At 40.7% G+C, this 21,989-nt stretch overlaps 1 protein-coding gene across 1 annotated transcript in view; it reads left to right on the top strand.

Annotated features, from left to right (window-relative positions):
• LOC136860311 (follistatin-related protein 5) overlaps positions 1-21,989 on the top strand; it is a 707,690-nt gene that overhangs the window by 423,125 nt on the left and 262,576 nt on the right. Inside the window, exon 2 of the mRNA XM_067138749.2 lies at positions 17,559-17,694. Within this exon, the coding sequence (XP_066994850.2) occupies positions 17,586-17,694 (109 nt within the window). The 5' untranslated portion in view covers positions 17,559-17,585. The remainder of the gene's footprint in view (positions 1-17,558; positions 17,695-21,989) is intronic.

Below are 21,989 nucleotides of genomic sequence, written 5' to 3'. Positions count from 1 at the left end.
GGCTGAGTTGGGGATTTTATTCACGTCTGATTAATTCTTCTTACTCGGGGAATGAATGTTTGTGTTTGTCCGAACACTCTCCTCTTCATACTCAGACAAAACACCACGCTGACTAACAGGAGTTTAAGTACGGATAATCAGGGCTTAGTGGCTCAGACGGTTGAGGCGCTGGCCTTCTGACTCCAACTTGGCAGGTTCGATCCTGGCTTAATCCGGTGCTTTTTGAAGCTGCTCAAATACGTCAGCTTCGTGTCGGTAGATGTACTGGCACGTAAATGAACTTCAACGGGATAAAATTCTGGCACCCAGGCGTCTCCAAAAACCGTCAAAAGTAGTTAGTGGGACGGAAATCAATTATTATTATTATTATTATTATTATTATTATTATTATTATTATTATTATTATTATTATTATTATTATTAATGAAGTTCGAAAATATATGTAAATTGGATCGGTTGTTATCCCGTTCCGAGGGAACGAACAAATATTACTGGCTTGAAACACGCAATAGCTAATACATCCCTGCAGATAGGGATGGCTTCAGGAAGGGCATCCATCTGCAAAACAGTTCACAATCCACATGTGCGATACCGGTTCGCACCCGCGACTCCAAAGGTGTGGCTAGAATGGTAGAAAAAGTAAATTGTTGCATTAATGTGGATATACAGCAATGCTAGTTTTCTTTAGTAGCCACAATATTCAGTACTGGCTTGTTAAAAATAAAGAATAACGACTAATCGACTACGCCATTAAGGTTGGCTCTGGATATATTGTTGGGACCATCGAGGTCCCATTCATGATATTCCTTAATTCATTTAGCAGTATTAATTAAGGCTATTTTTGTGGAATAATTCCCCGATGAAAATCAAGCAAACGAACGAACTAAGAGTTTAAAAACGAGATTCCCGTACAGTCAGAACGTTTATTAAGCTATCAGATTCATTTCATTTCGCATCAGTTGGTTATTCGAACGAAATATATTGGCCGTGGAGCTTTCCAATCCCGTCAGAAAATTAGCCAGTTTTGGCATTAAAATCAATCTAGCCGTAAATGGCGATGGCTTTACACTGGGTTGATTTACGTAGTACATTGTTTCACTGGTGCATTAATTAATAATTATTGGACTACGGTGACGCTACCGCGAATCGAAAATAAAAAGCCAGAAAAAGATTACGGAAAGATAATTGAAGCTTTGTATTACTTGTCTAAACACAATTTATTTCCAAAATCGTTCATATAACTGTAAATGTCCGGACGAACCTAACTTTGTAAGCACAAATTTATGATCTTCATTAACTAGATTTACTCACACAATTCCACGCAGTTATATAATTCAAATGTTATAATGCTGATAAAATTAATCTCTTTATATTGCTAAAGTTGAGACGTGATTATTCTGGAATTAGATCATAACTCATATATTTTCTATTTTAATTCAGAGTAATAAAGCACGGTGTATTCATGTAAATTCGTTCCATATTCCTCTCAAACAACGGATTTACTTGGCTGTAAATTAAGTATTTTCAATCCGTACCATGGATAGCTGAAATCACTGATTACGTTTGATGTTCCTGCTTACACTCATCTTAGTCCTCTTTGCAGAGCGTTCGCTCGCGTACTAAGCTTACGTTCCGCGTGAAGTCCGTGATCCGAAACAAGTCTCGGTGATTCTGATTGATCATACTGGAAACTGGCTCACTTGGTAACGTATAATCACCGTGGAAATTTTACAGTGTTGAGACGAACACTTCCATGGTATTGCATATTGGAGTGTTTTGGGACGCGATTTGTAGGACTTCATATATTGCAAAATGTTTTTTACCAAACGCCTAGCGCATAAGCAGTTCTATATTGTGTCTGGTGCGAAATTATCGTTCAGTTGCATAGATTAATGTCCACTATACAGCTCTGTGGCTGAAAGGTCAGTGTAATGGCCTTCGTTTCAGCGGGGCCCCGGTCCGGTTCCAGTTCGAGTCGGGGAATTAAACCTTGAATGGTAATTATCTTGGCTCGGGGACTGGATATTTATGCTCTCTCCAGCAGCCCTGCAACTCATACACCACACAGAACACTATCCTTCATCACAATAACACACAGTCTCCCATATAGGGCAGATATCAACCACCCTCCTCGGAGGGTCTGCATTAATAAGGTACAGAAGTTTTGTTTGGTGTGAAATTGGGAAACCACGGTAAACCCTCTTGAGGGCTGCTAACGGGGGATTCAAACCCACATCTCTTGAATGAAAGCTCACAACTACCTGGCTACGTAACCATAACCGCACGGCTAAATCGCTGGGTTCAGCACATCTTAGGACCTGTACTACGACTGTCAGATAAAACTGCCAGATACGTAGGTTGCAGTTTTGCAAACTAAAAGTTAATTTTTTTCTTACGTACAACCAATGGATTTTAACGACGGTATTGTTATGAGGAAGATGTAGTAACATTTTTATTGCATTGGTAATAAGTTTACTGAAAATATAGTGAAATTTAGCGCGGTGGTATACCTGTTCCCTTTGAAATTGTATTACTAGAGTCCAATATTAGACGATTATTAGGCTGTAACGTGTAAGTTCAGGTCAAAAAACAGAATTAGAACTGAAATCTACGCATACAAAGAAATGTTCAAATTAATTAACTATATAACGAAACTCAGAAATGGTTGTAGAAAAAATATGAAAATATAACATAGAGGCAAAAGTAAAGATTCAGGTTATGTATCTTATCAAATAATTCCTACCACACGGTATAATTTTGTTTTTGTCTAATACTATTAAGAGGATGCGCGTTACGACGAAATAAAAGTTTATATTCGTAATTGATGCCACTGTATGCGGCGTAGGATTATTTTATTAATGTTGTTATTAATTCAATTTATTGTTGGTAATTTAATAAGTAGTTAGTTTCAATTTTTTTTCAAGATAATGTTAGAATAGAAACTGGCAAGCATTTATCTCACTTTAGTAGGAAGTTGTTTTGAAGTCAAAGAAATATAACCTCCTTAATGTCCTCATTCGACGGACGAATCACCATGAACAACGTCGTATACCTTTTACTCCATATGTGTGCCGCGGATAGATTTGGAATAGAACCCAAGCTTTTGACACGCACTCTGATGATTAGGAAATGTGTATTATCACCTCTAGTACCCTACCGACTAACAATTAGAAGGTAAAAAATGTGACTATTGGGACTCATACCGACAAATAACTGCGTGGCAGCATCAAACGAGCAGGGCTGAGTGGCTCAGACGGTTTAGGTGCTAGCCTTCTGACCCCAACTTGGCAGGTCCGATCCTGGCTCAGTCCAGTGGTATTTGAAGGTGCGCAAATACGTCAGCCTCGTGTCGGTAGAGTTTCTGGCACGTAAAAGAACTCCTGCGGGACTAAATTCCGGCACCTCGGCGTCTCCGAAAACCTTAAAAAGTAGTTAGTGGGGCGTAAAGCAAATAACATTATTAGCATCAAAGGTTGTTGCCGTAACGACTACGTCTACCTAGGAAGCTTGCCTCGGAGTTGCTTGCGTATAACTCATATAGTCGGTAGCAACAACTTCCTAGTTTGGGAAATCTTTATATATACTGTGATAGCTGGACAGGATGCATGATATATTTTATAAATATACACATAGATTACTTTATAACAACTTATTTTTCGTATAGCATCATGCAGATGTACATTCATCTTGATGTATAGCCATCTTGATTCTTACACTAGCCTACCCAATAGCAGGAAAGTCACAGATAAGAGTGTTAACTGCCTCTCCAACTTCGACATAGCTAAACTCGAGAATATTCTCCCAAATTGCACATAAACGAAAGTCGTAGTACGCGTTTTCAACCGAACTTTCAGATAAATGTGCAAACTGCCACATAAATTTAAACCGCACTTTTATCTGGCTATCGCAGTACAGGCCCTTATTGATGTAATATCCGTTTATTGTTTTTGTCACAATTTTTGGGAGGCTTGGTAGTACGCTTGATATCCATCATTTATGAAACATTTTGTTTGTCTTTCTGTCTGCCTGTCTGTCTATCTGTTATCCTGTCTACACTTAAAATAATTAAAAAACACAACGGTTCCACCAAATCGATACACCTAAGGGAAATTAGAAAACTTTAGGACATATTTCGTCTACCGTACATTGTAAAACATCTTCAGCTCATGTTTAGGCTTATTAGATAATTAACAAAGAAGCATTCCTGTTATCTAAATAATGAAATACAAATTAAACACATTAAAAATTTAAACTTGTCCACCTCTGTGGTGTAGTGGTTAGCGTGATTAGCTGCCACCGCCGGAGGCCCGGGTTCGATTCCCGGCTCTGCCACGAAATTTGAAAAGTGGTATGAGGGCTGGAACGGGGTCCACGCAGCCTCGGGAGGTCAACTGAGTAGAGGTGGGTTCGATTCCCACCTCAGCCATCCTGGAAGTGGTTTTCCGTGGTTTCCCACTTCTCCTCCAGGCGAATGCCGGGATAGTACCTAACTTACGGCCAGGGCCGCTTCCTTCCCTCTTCGTTGCCTATCCATTCCAGTCATCCCATCCCTCCACAAGGCCCCTGTTCAGCATAGCAGGTGAGGCCGCCTCGGCGAGGTACTGGTCATTCTCCCCAGTTGTATCCCCGACCAAGTGTCTGAAACTCCAGGACACTGCCCTTGAGGCGGTAGAGGTAGGATCCCTCGCTGAGTCCGAGGGAGAAGCCGAACCTGGAGGGTAAACAGATGATGATAATGATGAAAAATTTAAACTTAATTATACTCTAAAGTACGCGCGATGGAAAAAGTGGGTGTGGGGGGGGTTCATGGATGGAAAAGGATATAACTTAGTACATTTTCTATTTTCACCAAAACATCCTAGTAATAAAAACGAATTTCAAAGTTTTGCCGTTGTCACTGTTCACATATCATGTAAAATCTTAGTGGTAAATCTAGCTGCAATATACGAGGGTTGGAATTTAAATAGTGGCAACACTGCTGTGGAGACGCTATGAAACGGAATCGAATATTGCCGCTGATAGCACACGTTGGTTACATACCGTACCTACCTTACCTTAGAGCAAATGGACTTGCCCTTCCCACATCACCTGCGTGCGCACAAGCGAGAGAACACAGTCACTTGTGAGCTAGCGGTCTAACGTAACGTAACGTAACGTTGTCACTATGTTTTCCAAACAGGAACAACGGTGTTGGATCAAGATTGAATGTGCCAGAGGTCGTACAGCACGACAGTGTCATCAAGGTCTTCAAGAGGCTTGTGGGGAATCTGCATTGCCTTACAGAACAGTGGCACGTTAGGTAAAAGCCTTCAACGATGGTCGGCAAACTGTGGCGGACATTCATCGGGCAGGTCGTCCTACGAGCGTCAGTGAAGAAGTGCATGCTCTTGCCGCGTTACTGAACAGTGATCGAAACAGACGATTCGTGAGCTCGCCCAAGATACCGGATTAGCACATACGACTGTGCTTCACATCCTGAAGGAACACCTGGGCATGCAAAAAATTGCATCACGATTGGTTCCGCATGATTTGACGGAAATGCACAAATGGTTGCGTTACGACGCTGCTAAGACGCGTGATTTCGATTTGATTCCGAAGATGAAGGAACCACTTCGTAGCATTCGCTTCAGAACTGTTGCAGATACTCGACAGGCAGTAGACCGCTTCATTCGCGCCATCATCAGAACAGGCTCTGCTAAAGGTATACTACGACTTCCACATCGCTGGCAACGGGTTATACAAAACGCTGGTGACTACATTGAAGGACAGTAAAGGTTGCTAACATGTAACCCATGTGTATCTGTTGTATATAAATAGTTGCCACTATTTATGTTTCAACCTTCGAATTAGGTGGACGATAATCTGGTGTTCTTTAGAACGTTGTCCTTATTGTTGTGTACTGAAAGGGAGCCATTGTCTAGTTGAGAATCTCGTACTGTCCTGTGTTTAACTGTTGGCACTCTGGATGGTGGCTTGCAACCAGTTCTACAACTGAGAAGAAAGGAAAGTGTATAAACACGTGTATACGAAGAAATTGTATTTTTTGTGAGTGACTGTGGTAATATTAAGATTTGGCTTACCTTCTGATCTCCCCGAGTTACTTCAGATAAGTAACATCTCATTATTTCCTCAATTACTCACACAAAATCTAATCTCTTCGTATACACTTGTTTACACACTTTCCTTTCTTCCCGGCTGCTGAATTGGTTGCAAGCCAATATCAAAAGTGCCAATAGTTAAATACAGAACAGTACAAGATTCTCCACAAGACAGTGGCTCCCTTTCGGTACACAACAACATGGATAGAGTTCTAAAGAAGAACACCAAATTATCATCCACCTAATGTATTGTAGTTAGGTTTGCTACGAAGCTTTTACAAGAAGTTTTCACATGATATATGAACTGTGACAACGGCAAACATTTTAACATTAGTTATTTTTGTTACTAGCATATTTTAGTGAGAATAGTTAACGTACCGTGTTCCGTTTCCATCCATGAACGCCCCCCTCCCCCTCCTTTTCCATGACACGTACTGTATCGTATAACTAAGTTTATGTTTTAAATGTTTAAGCTGTATTTTAACATTAAGATAACAGGAATGTGTCCTTGTTAATTATGTAATACGCCTAAACATAAACTGAAAATGTCTACAATGTAGACGAAATATGTCCTATTGCATTCTTAATTTGTCTTAGGGAAATAAACAGCATCGATTAGGTGGAACCGTTGTATTTTTAATTCTTTTAAGAGCAAAATACGGAAAATACGGATGATTTCTCGCATCCTGTTTACATTCAATAAAAACATTCAAAACCTCCTAATCATTCATTAAATTTGCCAGTTTAGAGACATTCAGAATTTCCCTATAACTGGTTTTATCTCAATCTGATAAGTAGGAACTGATAAAATATGACATCTATGGGTTTCCATTATATTATATTATATTATATTATATTATATTATATTATATTATATTATATTATATTATATTATATTATATTATATTATATTATATTATATTATATTATATTATGAAGAAGTCCTTTTACCTGTGTTACGGAGATATTCGTGGAGCAGAAAGAGGCGAAAGAAGGTGCTGCGTGGAATGGGTCTAACTACTATATCAAAAATTGAATTAAAACTTTAAATAAAGACTATATTTCTTTTAGAATCTCAAACTTAACAAACTTTTCACTTGGTGAAATAACAAAGTGACAGGTACAAAGAGCAATCTTGAAGCAATAATTGGAAAACCCAAGATTAGGGAATTTTACAGATTTTGGGCTTCAAGCCCTTAGTTTACAAATTCTGAAATTCCGGATCCAGTTTACAAAATTTTGCAGAATCTCAATGTTTAGACAAGAATCAGAATCTTCCAGTTTAAGAGCACTTTGCTCCAACAACTGTACAGCCTTCCAGAGGCACACCTCAATATGCAGTTGAATTTAGAAAACACAGAAAAGAGCTTACATGCTCTCCAACTTTAACTAATCTCTTACAGCTCTCTTAGGGAAAACTTATACAACCTCGTACAATCTCTGGCCTCTCAAGGCACAAGTTACAAGTTACTAGTACCCAACCTACTGGGCCTTCGTGAATAAAAAATAAAAGCAGGTTAAATTAATGGCCCGAACACAAACTGAATGGAGGCGTACACTTGCACTCCTAGGAAATTACAAGTAAAACCCTAATTGGGCTCTCGGCCCGATGATGCAGGGGCTAATCCCAAACTACTGGGGTGACTCGAATGAAGGTTAATTTAATGCATCACAAGAAAGAAAAACAGTTACAAAGTCGTAGTCACTTCAAACCAAGTTGAAGGGGAACTCGAGAGGGTAACACACTCTCTATCCCCGATTTACAGTTTAAGACTTTATGAAACTTGACATTAGCCGGCAGAAAATTTACATTTTAGAAAAGGGTGGTTACATAGTTAGAAATTTGAACCTTCCCCTCGTTTAAGTTGGCGGAGGTAGCTACAGAGAGATAAAACTGATGGCTATTACCTGGGCTGATGAACTGCCTGGCGAAGAATGAGGCGCCCTGCCTCCTGTCTTAACACACACTCTTAGAAATTCGGCGATCAAATGACAAGGAAACTTGAAAGGCCGCAACTTATATACCCGAAGGGAAGGTTCGGGAGGATTCTGGACTAGTCCGGACACATTCTCTCAATTTTTATTGGACAATTCAAAAAGCGACAAGAAGCCTGTGATAGGCTGAAAAATAATTACAGAAATTTCTTATTGGCCAGATTTAAAACTGACGGAATGAAAAAGAAGTGTTGCCAACCCAAAAATAAATTAACATTGATTCAGTTATGAAAACCTAGAAACACAAAAGTTCTTTAAATTACAAGTTCTTCCACCTTGCACCAGAGTGCATGACCAGAGTTTTTTGAAATGATATCAATGGAGGAAAGTTTATACTTCTTGAAGTACCCCGAAACAAAACAAAATAAATCCAATCAGTTTAGGAAACTTAGAAATGACAAACTTCTCAATTATTCAGTAGTGACGTCTTCTGATTACTGTCCCAACTACCTGCAGTAGCAGTTTCACGTTTTCTTGGGTATATAGAGTTCATTAAGGCGCTTCTTTTGAATGTGCGTAGTTGGGGTGTACCTCCCGGTACAACCTGGACAAGCTGTATCATTCCATATTTCATAATGGTTTTTTAGTTCTTATATCTTAACATTTTATTAGAGGATTATCGAAACCTTATAAAATAAACCTTCAGTCCGGCACCTTGCTTGATGGTCAGCGTACTAGATTTCTGATCAAAAGGCCTCAGTTTGGATTCCCTACCGGGTCGGTGATTTTAATTGCGTATTGTAATTCTTCTGGCTAGGGAACTAGGTTTCTTTGTTGGTTATAATGTACTCCTTTTCGTCCACATACAACATACCGATCTATCCACCACCACAGGAACTGGCAATAGTGAGTACATCCCTCCACATAGGGTTGTTGTCAAGAAAAGCATTCTCGTTTTATTTATAAATTCGACGTTTTGTCCGTCTAAATACCTATTCTTACCCCATGTGTCCGGTACGGTTAGAAATTTATCTGTGAGACGAGGATCATGGTATCCCGTGGTCTAAAATATGATCATTTCTGAAAATAGAAAGATTTCATAACGGAAGCTCAATTCAGATAACGTCTAGCAGAGATGCATCCAGTGTGCATCGGTGTTGACAACAATGTTCACGGTAAGGCACTGTCTCAAGAAGACCGGGGTTCGACCGCACACGGGCTACTACGGAGAGGAAAGACCGCAGTATTCACCGCATGGCTATTGTGGATCGTACTGCAACTGCACCAGCCATTAGAGCTTCAGTTGGGACCAGAGTGACAAAGCGAACTGTAATAAATCGCTTACTTGAGAGACAACTCAGTTTGTGCCTGGGTGCCAGTGATGGCCGTACGTTGGTAAGAAGGAGGCAAGGTAAGCACTTGGAACCAAGAGCACTGGACTTACAGGATTTCCTTTGACAGCACCAGCATTCTTGTCGTTTTCCCAAAAATCTTGACAGCGGATTTGTACGTCAGACTGGTGACTGAACCGGTTGTGCTACCATTCATTCGCACCATTCGGGGGGGGGGGGGTCCGAAAGGATAGCGCGCTCGTCCTCATACAGCTGCTGGCATCCAACGTGTTCTACACAGTGTTGACCAGTTGCGTTAGCCTGCGAGATCACAAGACCTTTAGCCCATTGAGCACGTATTGGACAGTATGGGACGACAAATCTAGCGTCATTCCATACTGGTATTAACCGTCGATTATTTAACTGATCAACTGCAACAGGCCTGGAACTCCATCCCAAAAATGGCATATTGCACAAGTACGACACAAGGAATGCATATTTGCATGCACGCATTTACAATCGTGACTACAGCGGTTATTAATGTACCACCATGCCACATGTCTTCTCGCGCATACTTTAACTTGTGACCCGGAAACCGTAATCAAATAAATAATTGCATTCCTGTAAACGAATGTTTTCTTGGTGTTGGGATTTAATTTTTCACCTGTGTATAAGGTAGCGATTCAAGTGTCTTAATCGTATTCACTCAGTATGTTGCGAAATACCAGGACCGTTTTAGTGAAATCATATACCCTATTGTTAATCTTGCATTTGTGTTGGCGTGACGACATCTATAAAATTAGGTTAGGGGCGTGCAGCTGTGAGCTTGCATCCGGGAGACAGTGGGTTCGAACCCCACTGTCGGCAGCCCTGAAGATGGTTTTCCATGGTTTCCCATTTTCATACCAGGCGAATGCTGGGGCTGTGCCTCACTTAAGGCCATGGCCTTTTCCTTCCCACCCCTAGGCCTTGCCTATCCCGTCATCGCCTTAAGACTTATCTGTGTCGGAGCGACGTAAAGCAAATTGTAAACAAAAAAATTAAAATAGGCTTCATCCATTCCAACCTTAATTGAAGGTAATCGTGTGCCCACTGTATTGAAACGTTTTAAATGTCTGAGGTTACTGGAAAGAGAAATTCGAATAGGATCGAACTGTACATTTATACCTTACAAACTTCAACTTCATAAATTATACCCGTATGGAATCATACGACTTACGTAAGTGCATGCGGTGACTCGTGACTGTGCCAGGTTATGTACAGTACTTAACCATCCGTGTCACTAGGCGTCCAGCCAGGTAATACTACCATCAATTTTGCATTCGCAAGGAACATGTTGCCCACTGCGATGCCATTCGCCCGTTACACTAGTTATCACCGACCGCTTATAAATATAATTTTCATCCTATAGATCATCTAATGTTTCTTTCATTTCTTCTTAATTCGGACCTGCGTCGCGTGACATTGTCACGAAAACCCAGCGGGACAGTCGTTTATGCACTGATAGGAATAAATTAAGATCGTGAGCAGCTGAGAAGCTCGTGATGCTCGAGTGACGTGGTCAGTGGTTTCTCGTCAAGGTGGCCGTGGTGCGAATTCCGATCAATCTACGTGGAATTATTGAAACCAAAACTGTCTTCTCTTTGGTTCAAGTTTCGTGTTAAACTGGAAATTTCGTAACTATAGTCATCGTATTAACAGACGCAAAAACCTAAAAACTTAGTTGCTTTCTTAAATTGGTGCATCAGACTACTTTGAAATAAATTCTGTTAACTGACTTTAAGGTATCTCTACTAGATGACTATATGCACTTAAGGTAGATTTGTTTCTTCTGTAATGTAGCACACATTTGTTAAATTCGGACGATACCTTGCTCATCGCGGATCTGCAGCAAACCTTCTACACATGTGTTCAAAATAACAGTGGTTGAATTTGCCAAAGACACTCGCAAGCTAGGAGTTGTCTAGCTGTGACGGTTCAGTCGTACTTGGTTCACCTGGAAGGAAGCAAGCTCAGCTTCCGTTAAAAAGTCCGGACATTTTGGAATGATCCACACGTTTCTGGAGAAACACATACCCCTGGGATTCACTCTTTAGACAATGAAAATGTGTACTAGTTTGATTCCTAGAACGAATATCACCATAGATTGCATAGAACAATCTTTGTCAAAGCGATGGTCCATTTGTCTTCCTATATCGCACCACCTTGCGTATGTGCATGATAGAAAATATGTAATGCCTTTAGAACTTGTCCATCATTCTGTGATTACTGGATACTTTAGGAGAAATCCAATTTGGTCATAATAGGACTAAACATAATATAAAAGGAACATTTATGATCATTCTTTAAACTTTCCCTCTCAATATGTGTTAGAGTATAACTTATGTTAAAACCCTTTATATTTATTTATAACAAGCACCCATTTCATAATTGATGAATGAATTCGAGATCACGCCATGTTTTATTAACATTGACATCGCCTACAGAATTAAGTTGGATATTTTTGGTATAACATACTGAAAGTAGGCTATATTGCCGACAATCGTTACAGTGAATTTCGGCACTGAAACCTTAATGGACAAACACGCACCCGTGTATATACTTAAAAGTTGATCACATAATCTTCATCGACGTATCAAATAATAAAAATGAAATATTCCGATGCAAATTTAGAGAGGCGCCATTATATCAATTAACATTTGAGTGATTACTAAGCTACTCACAGGGGATCTAATTCAAATTAGCAGTTCCCTATTTTAACATGGTAATGACATTGCAGGCACCAGCACAATCAATATGCACTGTTCAAAATGTAACGGCAATATTGTTAAATATGCAATATAAGATTATTCTTTAGGGCAAATCCAATTTTCGTCGTAATTTTTAGACCTAATGGAAATCTAAAAGGAACATTTATGATCATTCTTAAAACTCTCCATCTCAGTATGTGTTAGAGTATATTTTATGTTGGTCTTACAAGAGAATAAGTACGAAATTTCACATAAATTGGATGAACCAATTACCCTTGCTGAGATAACGAACCAACAAGCAAGCAGCCAAACAAACAAACAAACAAACAGACAGGCAAAAGATTTGGTGATTTTACAGGTTAATATTAACGTACATTATCCAGTATTAGATATTTACAACAACGATTTTTCTCTTATACTGAATGTCAACTGATATAACGTGATTCTGAGATATCAGTCACATTTATTTTTACTTCTTTACTTATCAATTTATTTATTTATGTAATGTATTTTATTTATTACTATGATTGTAATATGTGTGTGTATATAGAAGTACCTAAATACATAAATGTGTTTCTATAAATGTATTAAAATATATGTATGGATACACAAATGTAATTTTTAGATTAATGCTCTCATGGCCCGTAATTGAAAATATGATAACTTATTTATTATTAGGCTTTTGCCGTGTTAAGTATAAAAAGGTGAATTTCTTTATGTTTCGCAGAGACATTTGCTCTGCGTCTGCAGCAGAAAATCTCGACTGTTCGCGGGGAAGACTCCTCCAATAATGAAGATTTGAATTTAAGAATGCTTCACTGTTGGTCTAAAATTCAAAACACCGGGCGAGTTGGCCTTGCGGTTAGGGGCACGCAGCTGTGAGCTCGCATCCGGGAGATAGTGGGTTCGAACCCCATTGTCGGCAGCCCTGAAGATGGTTTTCCGTGCTTTCCCATTTTCACACCGGCCAAATGCTGGGGCTGTACCTTAATTAAGGCCACGGCCGCTTCCTTCCCATTCCTAGGCCTTTCCTGTCCCATCGTCGCAATAAAACCCATCTCTGTCGGTGCGACGTAAAGCAAATAGCAAAAAAAAAAAAAAAAAAAAAAAAAAAAGAATCTAGTCTTCCTCGTGACAGTCGAGACTTTCTCTTGAAGACGCAGAACGAAAAGTAAAGAACTTCACCTAGATTTCTTTACACGACAATAGCCCATATGTTTATATCATGTCTATAGAAATAATTATTTACGTAAGTATTTATAATTATCCCCTATCATCTTCATAAATAATATCACCTGAGGAACACTGAGGTTGTGGAAGGTACGTAAGAGCCAGATATAAGATTGCGTCTTTCTTTGTCGACTTCTGTAACAGCGAAAATGTCATCCACGCTGCTGCCCTCACAGCGTTAAAGGAAGAAATAAATGAGGAAGTTTGGACAGCATATACAACATGTGCATTCTCGAGTTCATGCACTCAATCCACCTGAGATCACAAACCGTTCTGTTTCATGTTTATCTGATATTTATCTCTTCCTCTATTCGTAACCACTGTAGGTTACATATTTATTTACTTATTTATAAACTTGCCGTAGTATCCTGGGGCCTTGCCATATGTAATTTTAGACAGTTTACTTTAAAAATGCATACTTAATATTTACTTTCGACAAACAAATATAATAATAATAATAATAATAATAATAATAATAATAATAATAATAATAATATCCTCAATCTATCTCCGGCTAAAGCAAACCACCGCAAGCTTTCCTAGTCTGCGCTCGATGCCTGTGTCTTTGCTGATACTGCGAGCTGTAATGGGATTCCTGTATTTAGCGCCCTTATCGGGCTGCTCAAAGAGCCACTGATGCTTATTGTGTATATAAGACTACAAAGACAACTGTTGATCCTGAGCGGCAGCCACACAGGACAGTACATTCACGTCCACACACAAGTATCACACCTCGCTACTAGGGCGATCAGTGAACACATGAACTCTCCTTTGAATATTGCGGAGTACCTAACCGTGTTGGGCGACTAAAGCATTCCAGATTATTTTGTGTCACCTGTTCAGAGAAAAATGGGCACGTTCTTTAAAGCATATAATGGTAAAATGTGCCAGCGCCTCTCGATGTCCCTATAAACCGAAGGTAATGGATCGGTGTGACTTGAGCATACGTGCAGGATGCCTCGCAGACGTATGTGAGAACCGCACTGCCAAATGAGTGAGTTTGAGAGAGAGCGCATTATTGGCATGAGAGAACGTGATGCATCCATCCGGGAAATTGCTGCTCGTGTGGGACGAAGTGTGTCGGTAGTGCAACGGGTGTGTACAGAATGGTTTACAGAAGGTCGCAGAACACGACGAGATGGGTCTGGTCACACCACCCAGCCCTCCCTCCCCCCCCCCCCCCCCCGCCAGAAGATCGACACCTCATCCAAATGGCATTTATTACGGTCTGGGTTACCGGCACATCGTACACATCTCCGCCTACCTTTGACTAATGCACATATACTGTACATGCTAGACTACAATGGTGTATGAAACGACGTCACTGAGGACAGGAATGGCAGCAGATAGTGTTTTCGGACGAATCCAGGTTCTGTTTGTTTGAAAATGATGGCCGCATTTTGGTTCGCCGCAGACAGACTGAGAGGTATCACATTGACTGCATTCGCACAAGACATACAGCGCCATCTCAAAGCCTTATGGTGTGAGGTGATATTGGGTACAACCACAAATCACAGTTGGTGCACGTCCAGGGCACTGTGACCAGTTTGGCCTGCATGCATGACATCCTGCGACCCATAGCCATACCCTTTCTGCACGACACCCCAGACGCCATATTTCAGCAGGACAATGCGCGACCACATACGATGTATTGCTGCACGAACGCGTGCCCTCTTGTTGTCACTGGATGTCAGACTGTTGCCCTAACCCGGCCGATCACTGGACTTGTCGCCAATCGAAAATGTGTGGGATGTGGTGAACCGACGGGTGGTGCTGTGGCTCAATGCCAACCACCAAATATGAACTGTGGAACCAGGTGAATGCAGCATGGATGGCTATACCCCCAGGACGCAATTCGCGCCTTATATGCGTCTATGCCATCACGCATGGAACAAGTTATCAGTGCCCATGGATGACCCAGTGCCTACTAAGCAAGAGTACACATGCTGAACCTAGGTGACTGAAAAACTAAACGTTTCTACAGAGCATACTAATGAACATGTCCTCTGCATATGAAATTCCTATCTCTTGTATTTCAAGATGTTCTGTCTTTTATGAACATGAGTGTATTTTTCGCGCAGAATATCTGCGCGCTGGGCATTGTACGGTTAGAAAATGAAATTATAAAAATAGTCCGTAAATTTCCTTCTGTAGGTAGAAAATCTTTCTCTAATAGACAGTTTATTTTGCCTCATTATTCCTTTGAAGAAGCGAATCATAACTAAAGCCGAACTTACCTTAAATTCCATCATAGCAATGTTTGGCTAAATTATTTGATAGAAACCACCAGCTAAAATTCCTCTAAGCTCTCTATTCATTATTTCCTCACTCGATGATACAACAGATGATCTCAATCATGTAGGACCTGCGTAACGTTTTAAATGGCTAAAGACTGGTTTTGACAAATGAATACTGATTTTCGTCAGCCTCGCGTTCTAGAGTAAACAATCTTGTCTCCCCCAGGTTTGATTCCCAGCTAGATCAGAGAATTGTACCTGTTCTCGTAGGTGGTTCGAGGTCCTCTCAGCAACGTGAAAACAATTGAGCAGCTATCTGACGGTGAAGTAGCAATCCCAGTCTAGAAAACCAAGAGGATTCACCTCATAATTTGCAGGACTTCGGCCTGAGCAGCGGTCACTTGGGGTAGGCCAAGACTCATAAGGGTCATAACACCATATAGAGTGGGTAGGGGGAGAAGTGATAAATGTTGTCAACAGTGTGATCCTGATATATATCGATCACCATTGAGAAAGCTAACCGAATTGAAAACGTCCTCGTTTTAATTTAAACGGAATTCATATGACAGGGGGAATAAATGTTGAACTGAGTGGCTGAGTTGGTTAAAGCGTTTGCCTTCTGAGCCAAAGTTGACGGATCCGATCCAGGCTTTCTTTAAATGATATTTGTTCGTGGCGTCGACCTCTGTAGATCTCTTGCCACTACTTACACGATATGACATGAACCTGCGTGTAATTGTAATTGCGGAAGTGTAAAGTGTTGAATGTGAGGAACGTTAAAGATGAAACAAACACCCAGTCCCCAGGCCAGGGATATTAATCATTTATAATTAAAACCCCCTGACCCAGCCGGAAATCGAACTCGGGGCCGCCGGCTGACTGGCAGACGCGTTGCCCCCTACACTGCGGGACCGGAGTCGATTCATGCTCAGTCTGGTGGTGTTTTAAATTGCTCAAGTACATTAATCCCGTACCGGAAAATTTGCCGGAACGTAAAATAAATTCTGCAGGACAATATTCTCGCCCTCAGCTTCTCCGAAAGTATAGGCCTAGTTACTGGGATGTATTATTATTTTTATTATTATCATTATATTTATTATTATTTTGGTTTTACAATTCGCTTTACGTCGCACCGGCATAGATAGGTCTTATGTCGACGGTGGGAGAGGAACGGGCTAGGAATGGCAAGGAAGTGGCCGTGGCCTGAATTAAGGTACAGCCATACCATTTTGCCTGGTGTGAAAATGGTAAACCACGGAAAACCATGTTCAGAGCTGCCGACAATGGGGGTCGAACCCACTATCTCCAGAATGCAAGAGTGATATGGTTATGACACTTTTCTTCATTCCCAATTTCTCTAGAGGCAACCTGTTGAAGTTCGACTGTTGTGTAAGCAAGTGGATATTCTCCATGGTCACTCAAAATATAGTCTATACTTTCGTATAATACCTCATTCGCAAAAAAAAAAAAAAAAAAAAAAAAAAAAAAAGAAAGGGACAAAAGGCAGCTTCATTGCAAACACTGCTCAAAGAAATGCACTACAATGTGTATCACATGTAACTCTGCTTTGCACGTTTCATGCTTTGTATCATTCCACACAAAGGCGTAATGGTTGGAATATGATTTGTGAAGCGAAATTAATTATATGATTAAGAAATAAATTAACATTCTGGAATTCTCTTTGATTGATTTCAAAAGTAGTGAATGTATAGTAGATAGTGAATTTCCCTGACATCCTTCTGGAAGGATGCTCGATCTCCGGGATATTAAGCAAGGAATTTCGGTAAAACTTTTCTTACAACCTCAATTAATAGATTTTCAATGAAACGTTCATCATTCCAAACAAGAAAGTTAATGTTTCGTTTCGTTTCCTATTATTTTATGAATTTATGTAGATAAATTGTAATAAACATTTTGCTTTCTGTCATCGGACTTAATGGCCTGTGATGTACAATAAATGATAATGTTTCGTTCCAGAAGCCGAGGCATCATCGGGAGCTGTTAATGACACCACCTCCACTTCCTCCTCTGTTGGAAGCCACGGAGATTATTCCCAATGTCCCGGAACAGGACACCGGTGAAGATTATGAGGACGACTTGCTAGCTAAACAGAGTACGTACCGTCTCCCGATCAATTTCTCATTCTACTTCCGTCATACAATTATCCACATTCAATTGCACTATGCATACCTTATAAAAAGTCTGTAATATCAGCTAAAAGCTTGCTGATATTCCAATGAATTGTATGCTCATAGAACTGAATATGTACAAAATTACAGTCAACAGTACATGATGGATTTGACGTGTTCTTTTTTTGTTAGCAGATAAATATCGCACTAACACAGCTTGATTTTCGGCGACACTGTAGTAGGAAAGGCCTGGGAATGGAAATGTAGTTGTCTTGGCCTTAATTAACGTGACGTCCTGATATAAAATTAAAAAACTTCGAAAACATCATCTACAGGGCGACCGAAGGTCGGGATTGAATTCACTCTCTTTCCAGCTTCTTAAATTTGGTACCTGACTTATGTGCATGTTCTAGCATTAATCGTACCCTTTATATGAATAAAGTACTAAGATAATCCTAGTATAAAGTTCATTTGGAGGTGAATGGGAATGAGAAAATCTCTACATAGGCCTACATACATAAAATATAAACATTATAGACTGCCATGCCTTTCAGCGTTCAGTTTGCAAGCCTCTGTAAACTTCTAGCTGTGTGGTCGTTTAGTTCTATCATTATGCCCTAGTTAGTGAACCATTAGCAATGGCTGAGTGCCCTAGTAAGTGATTATGAGAGCTGGGATACCAGTTGCTAAGGAATGGGAGTGGGTATCTCGGACATATTCTGAGCCATGGACCTCCTTGTACTCAGGCAGCTAGGACTATACAATCTACCGATGGTCCCTAACCCGTTAGAGAAGAGGTTCTCACAACTGCATTACATTCCTTCAGTGTAGTCACCTGCAAAGTATATTATCATTTGCCAAATGTCGGGAAGCCGTTGGGGACAGTTGGCAAGGCGTTCTCTGCTGGCGACAGCTACGGGGCGCCGTACTGCGCAGTTGCCATGTCAGGAAATCGGCGTTATCCGAGGCGTTCCTTCAACTTCGGAATCAGGTCAAAGTCACAAGGACTCATGTCTGGTGAGTACGGACCGTTGTAATAAAAGCTTGACATGGTTTGTGACATGACAACGTGCGTTGCCATGTAACATGATAGGGCATAAACGTGGACATTTGCACCGCATGGGCGTATGCCACAATCAGCATAAGCTCCACACGTCTGGGTTCCTGTCGAAATTTATATGGATGTTGTCGACTTGAGTGACGCGATTCATTCGATTGACGCTTGCATTCAGGCTCGCAGGCTCGTGCTCACGTCTCATCAATGGTGTCAATATGCTGCAGAAATGCGTCTCCATCGTTGCAGTATCTGTCCAGGCGGATGCCAGCCAGTGCATACCGGTGCCATTTCTGTACGTAGGTGAGTTGATGTTGAATCCAACGGGACTCAGTATTCCTCATGTTAATACATATCGTCAGTATGTACCACACTGTTTGATGACTGAGACCAACCTCTAGGGTAATTCCCGAACATTCCATCCATGGTATACGGCAACGAGACCATTCATGATGTCAGTCTGATCTTGAGGAATTGACAGCCGACAAGTATGGTGCAAATCTGTAGTCTCATTCCTACCCTCACGAAATGCCTTTACCCATCGTGCAACCGTCCTATACAGAAATACATTCTCGCCACAGGTTTCACGTAATCCTCGATAACATTCTGATGCAGTTTTGGCACAGCCAACCTCGATTTTAATCCACGAACTCTGGTCACCTTTTTAAAACATGGTTTTGAGTGGTAAAATCAACACTCTTCACTTCAACACCACACAGCAACAACACTCTCAACTGAATGTCCGTCAAATGCACACTACACATCGACAACTGCACCACGTGACCGCTCCTATTTGCGCATGCCCCATCTCCTGAGAGTGTCTGGACTACTTTGCCACTACTTTGTTTACAACCTCGCAGATCACAGAAGAACTTTAATGAACGAAATGACTCCTCTTAGGTCCATGTGATTAAGAAAATAGGAACCAGCATCCACATTTTAGAGCTTAACATAGAAGACAACGTCCAGTCTATACCACGACTGACAAGCTACCCGGTACACAGTCACAGATAGTCCTACAGCACACCACTCTCAAATACTGGTGTTTGAATACAACATTTTGACCCAACAGATGATTAAATCGAGTACATGATAATCGTAAAGACCATAAAAAAGGCATAAATGGTAACGATATAAGTGAAAACCTGTCTAACGTTCGAATATGAAATATTTTCAGAGTGGTTAGGAAATCAGTCTGTGAATCGCTGACAAGGTAGACAAGGAAGAGGAACCTAGAATTGTTAAGCTGAATCACGTCTCGGCAGTTGTGAGTGAAACTCTTCTTCTTCTTTATCTGTTTACCCTCCAGGACTCAGCGAGGGATCCCACCTCTACCATCCCAAGGGCAGTGTCCTGGAGCTTCAGACACTGGGTCGGAGATACAAGCTTCAGACACTGGGGAGGATGGCCAGTACCTCGCCCAGGCGGCCTCACCTGCTATGCTGAACAGGGGCCTTGTGGGGGGATGGGAAGATTGGGAGGGATAGATAAGTAAGAGGGAAGGAAGCGGCCGTGGCCTTAAGTTAGGTACCATCCTGGCATTTGCCAGGAGGAGAAGTGGGAAACCACGGAAAACCACTTCCAGGATGGCGGAGGTGGTAATCGAACCTACCTCTACTCAGTTGACCTCCCGAGGCTGAGTGGACCCCGTTCCAGCCCTCGTACCACTTTTCAAATTTCGTGGCACAGCCGAGAATCGAACCCTGGCCTTCTGGGGTGGCAGCCAATCATACTAACCACTACACCACAAAGGCGGACGAGTGAAACTCTTGAAAATGAAAATTCGTTATGTAAAATCAAGATTTATTTTTTAATATCAATGATTGATTAGCATTGTTTCAGTTACTCCTGGTCTTAATTCTATTTAATTTGATAAGTTTTGTGTCATTGATTGTCACATCGGTTTATTCCTGCAAATTAATTCTAGCATTCACTCAATAAGCCTTTTCCTTTAGAGAAGTTTCTTTACTTCTTTTGAGCAGCAAAAAACGAGAGAAGCTCGAGTTACATTATCGCCAAATAGTAACTGTGACAGAAAAGTAGTAATTTAAAACTTTCTAACAATTTTTAATTGCAATGAAACAATTTTTGTGAGAGTTAATTATGTTTGTGAAAAGGTTTTCCGATGTGTTTTATGTAAGCTGGGAAGTGTACTTAATCTCGTGAAAGGCTATGAACAGAAACTGTAAGTGACTTTTAGAATGGAGATAGAGTAAAAACTGTGAGGAGATGCCAAACTTCAATTTTTCTTTATCAAGCTCACCATCCGCGAGGTTGTTATTACCCGGCTCATTGGTCGTGATCCCGTTTTGGTGACAGCATAAATAGCGGTACAAAGAGCGAGATTCGTAGTACCTGCATATTTAACTGCTTTCGAAAGTGTATGACTCATCAAGAACTTTAAGGAATATAACCGCAGAATTATCTCACAGTCGTAAATTTATTAAGTCACATTTCTCTTCTGACCCTCACTGAAAATGAAATCGTTAACCACTTAAATTATTATTATTATCATCATTATTATTATTTTTATTATTATTATTGTCATTATCCGATTCCATGACTGAGTAGTCAACGTTTTAGCCTTGGGTCTTCGGAATCTCGGGTTCGATTGCCGGCTGGCTCGAGGCATTTTAAACTGAATTGTTTGGCTCGGGGACTGTATGTCTGTGTTGGTCCTTAAGACTCCTGCAACTCACACATTGCACACAACACTATCCTCCAATACACGAACTTACAGTTTTCCATATCCATTTCGACGCACGGTACACTTCCGTCTCGGACTGCGAGAGGAGCAGTCTTCTTCTTCTCCTTTTCATGGGGCCTCTAAATATTAGTTCCTAATTAGCGTCGACCTCTAAGATATTTTGCTACCATGTTTTTCCTTCATTCCCACATAGATATATCTGCTCCCTTCACAAAGCTGCAGGTTGTTCTTATTGGGTCTTCTTGAATTTTTTCTCTCTCTTAACCTGGTAGTCCTAGAGTGGAGAGTCTGATTCTACCCAGCGCCTCACATTCGAAAAGTCTGTGTTCAGCTGTTTCCTCCGCTTCATTGTATTTCCTACATATGTTGTCTCTTATTACTCCAATTCTGTGTAGGTGTTTCTTCAGATGGCAGTGTCCTGTCAACAGTCCTAATACCCATCTTATATTTTCTCCGCTGAATTTCAACAGTTCTTTAGTCTGCTTCTTTTTTGGTTTTTTATCAGTTCCTTTGCAAGC

This window comes from Anabrus simplex, chromosome 1 (assembly GCF_040414725.1).
Source record: "Anabrus simplex isolate iqAnaSimp1 chromosome 1, ASM4041472v1, whole genome shotgun sequence".
Lineage (NCBI taxonomy): Eukaryota > Metazoa > Arthropoda > Insecta > Orthoptera > Tettigoniidae > Anabrus > Anabrus simplex.
Note: the sequence above shows the minus strand (reverse complement) of the source record. Positions and strands in the feature narration are given on the sequence as shown.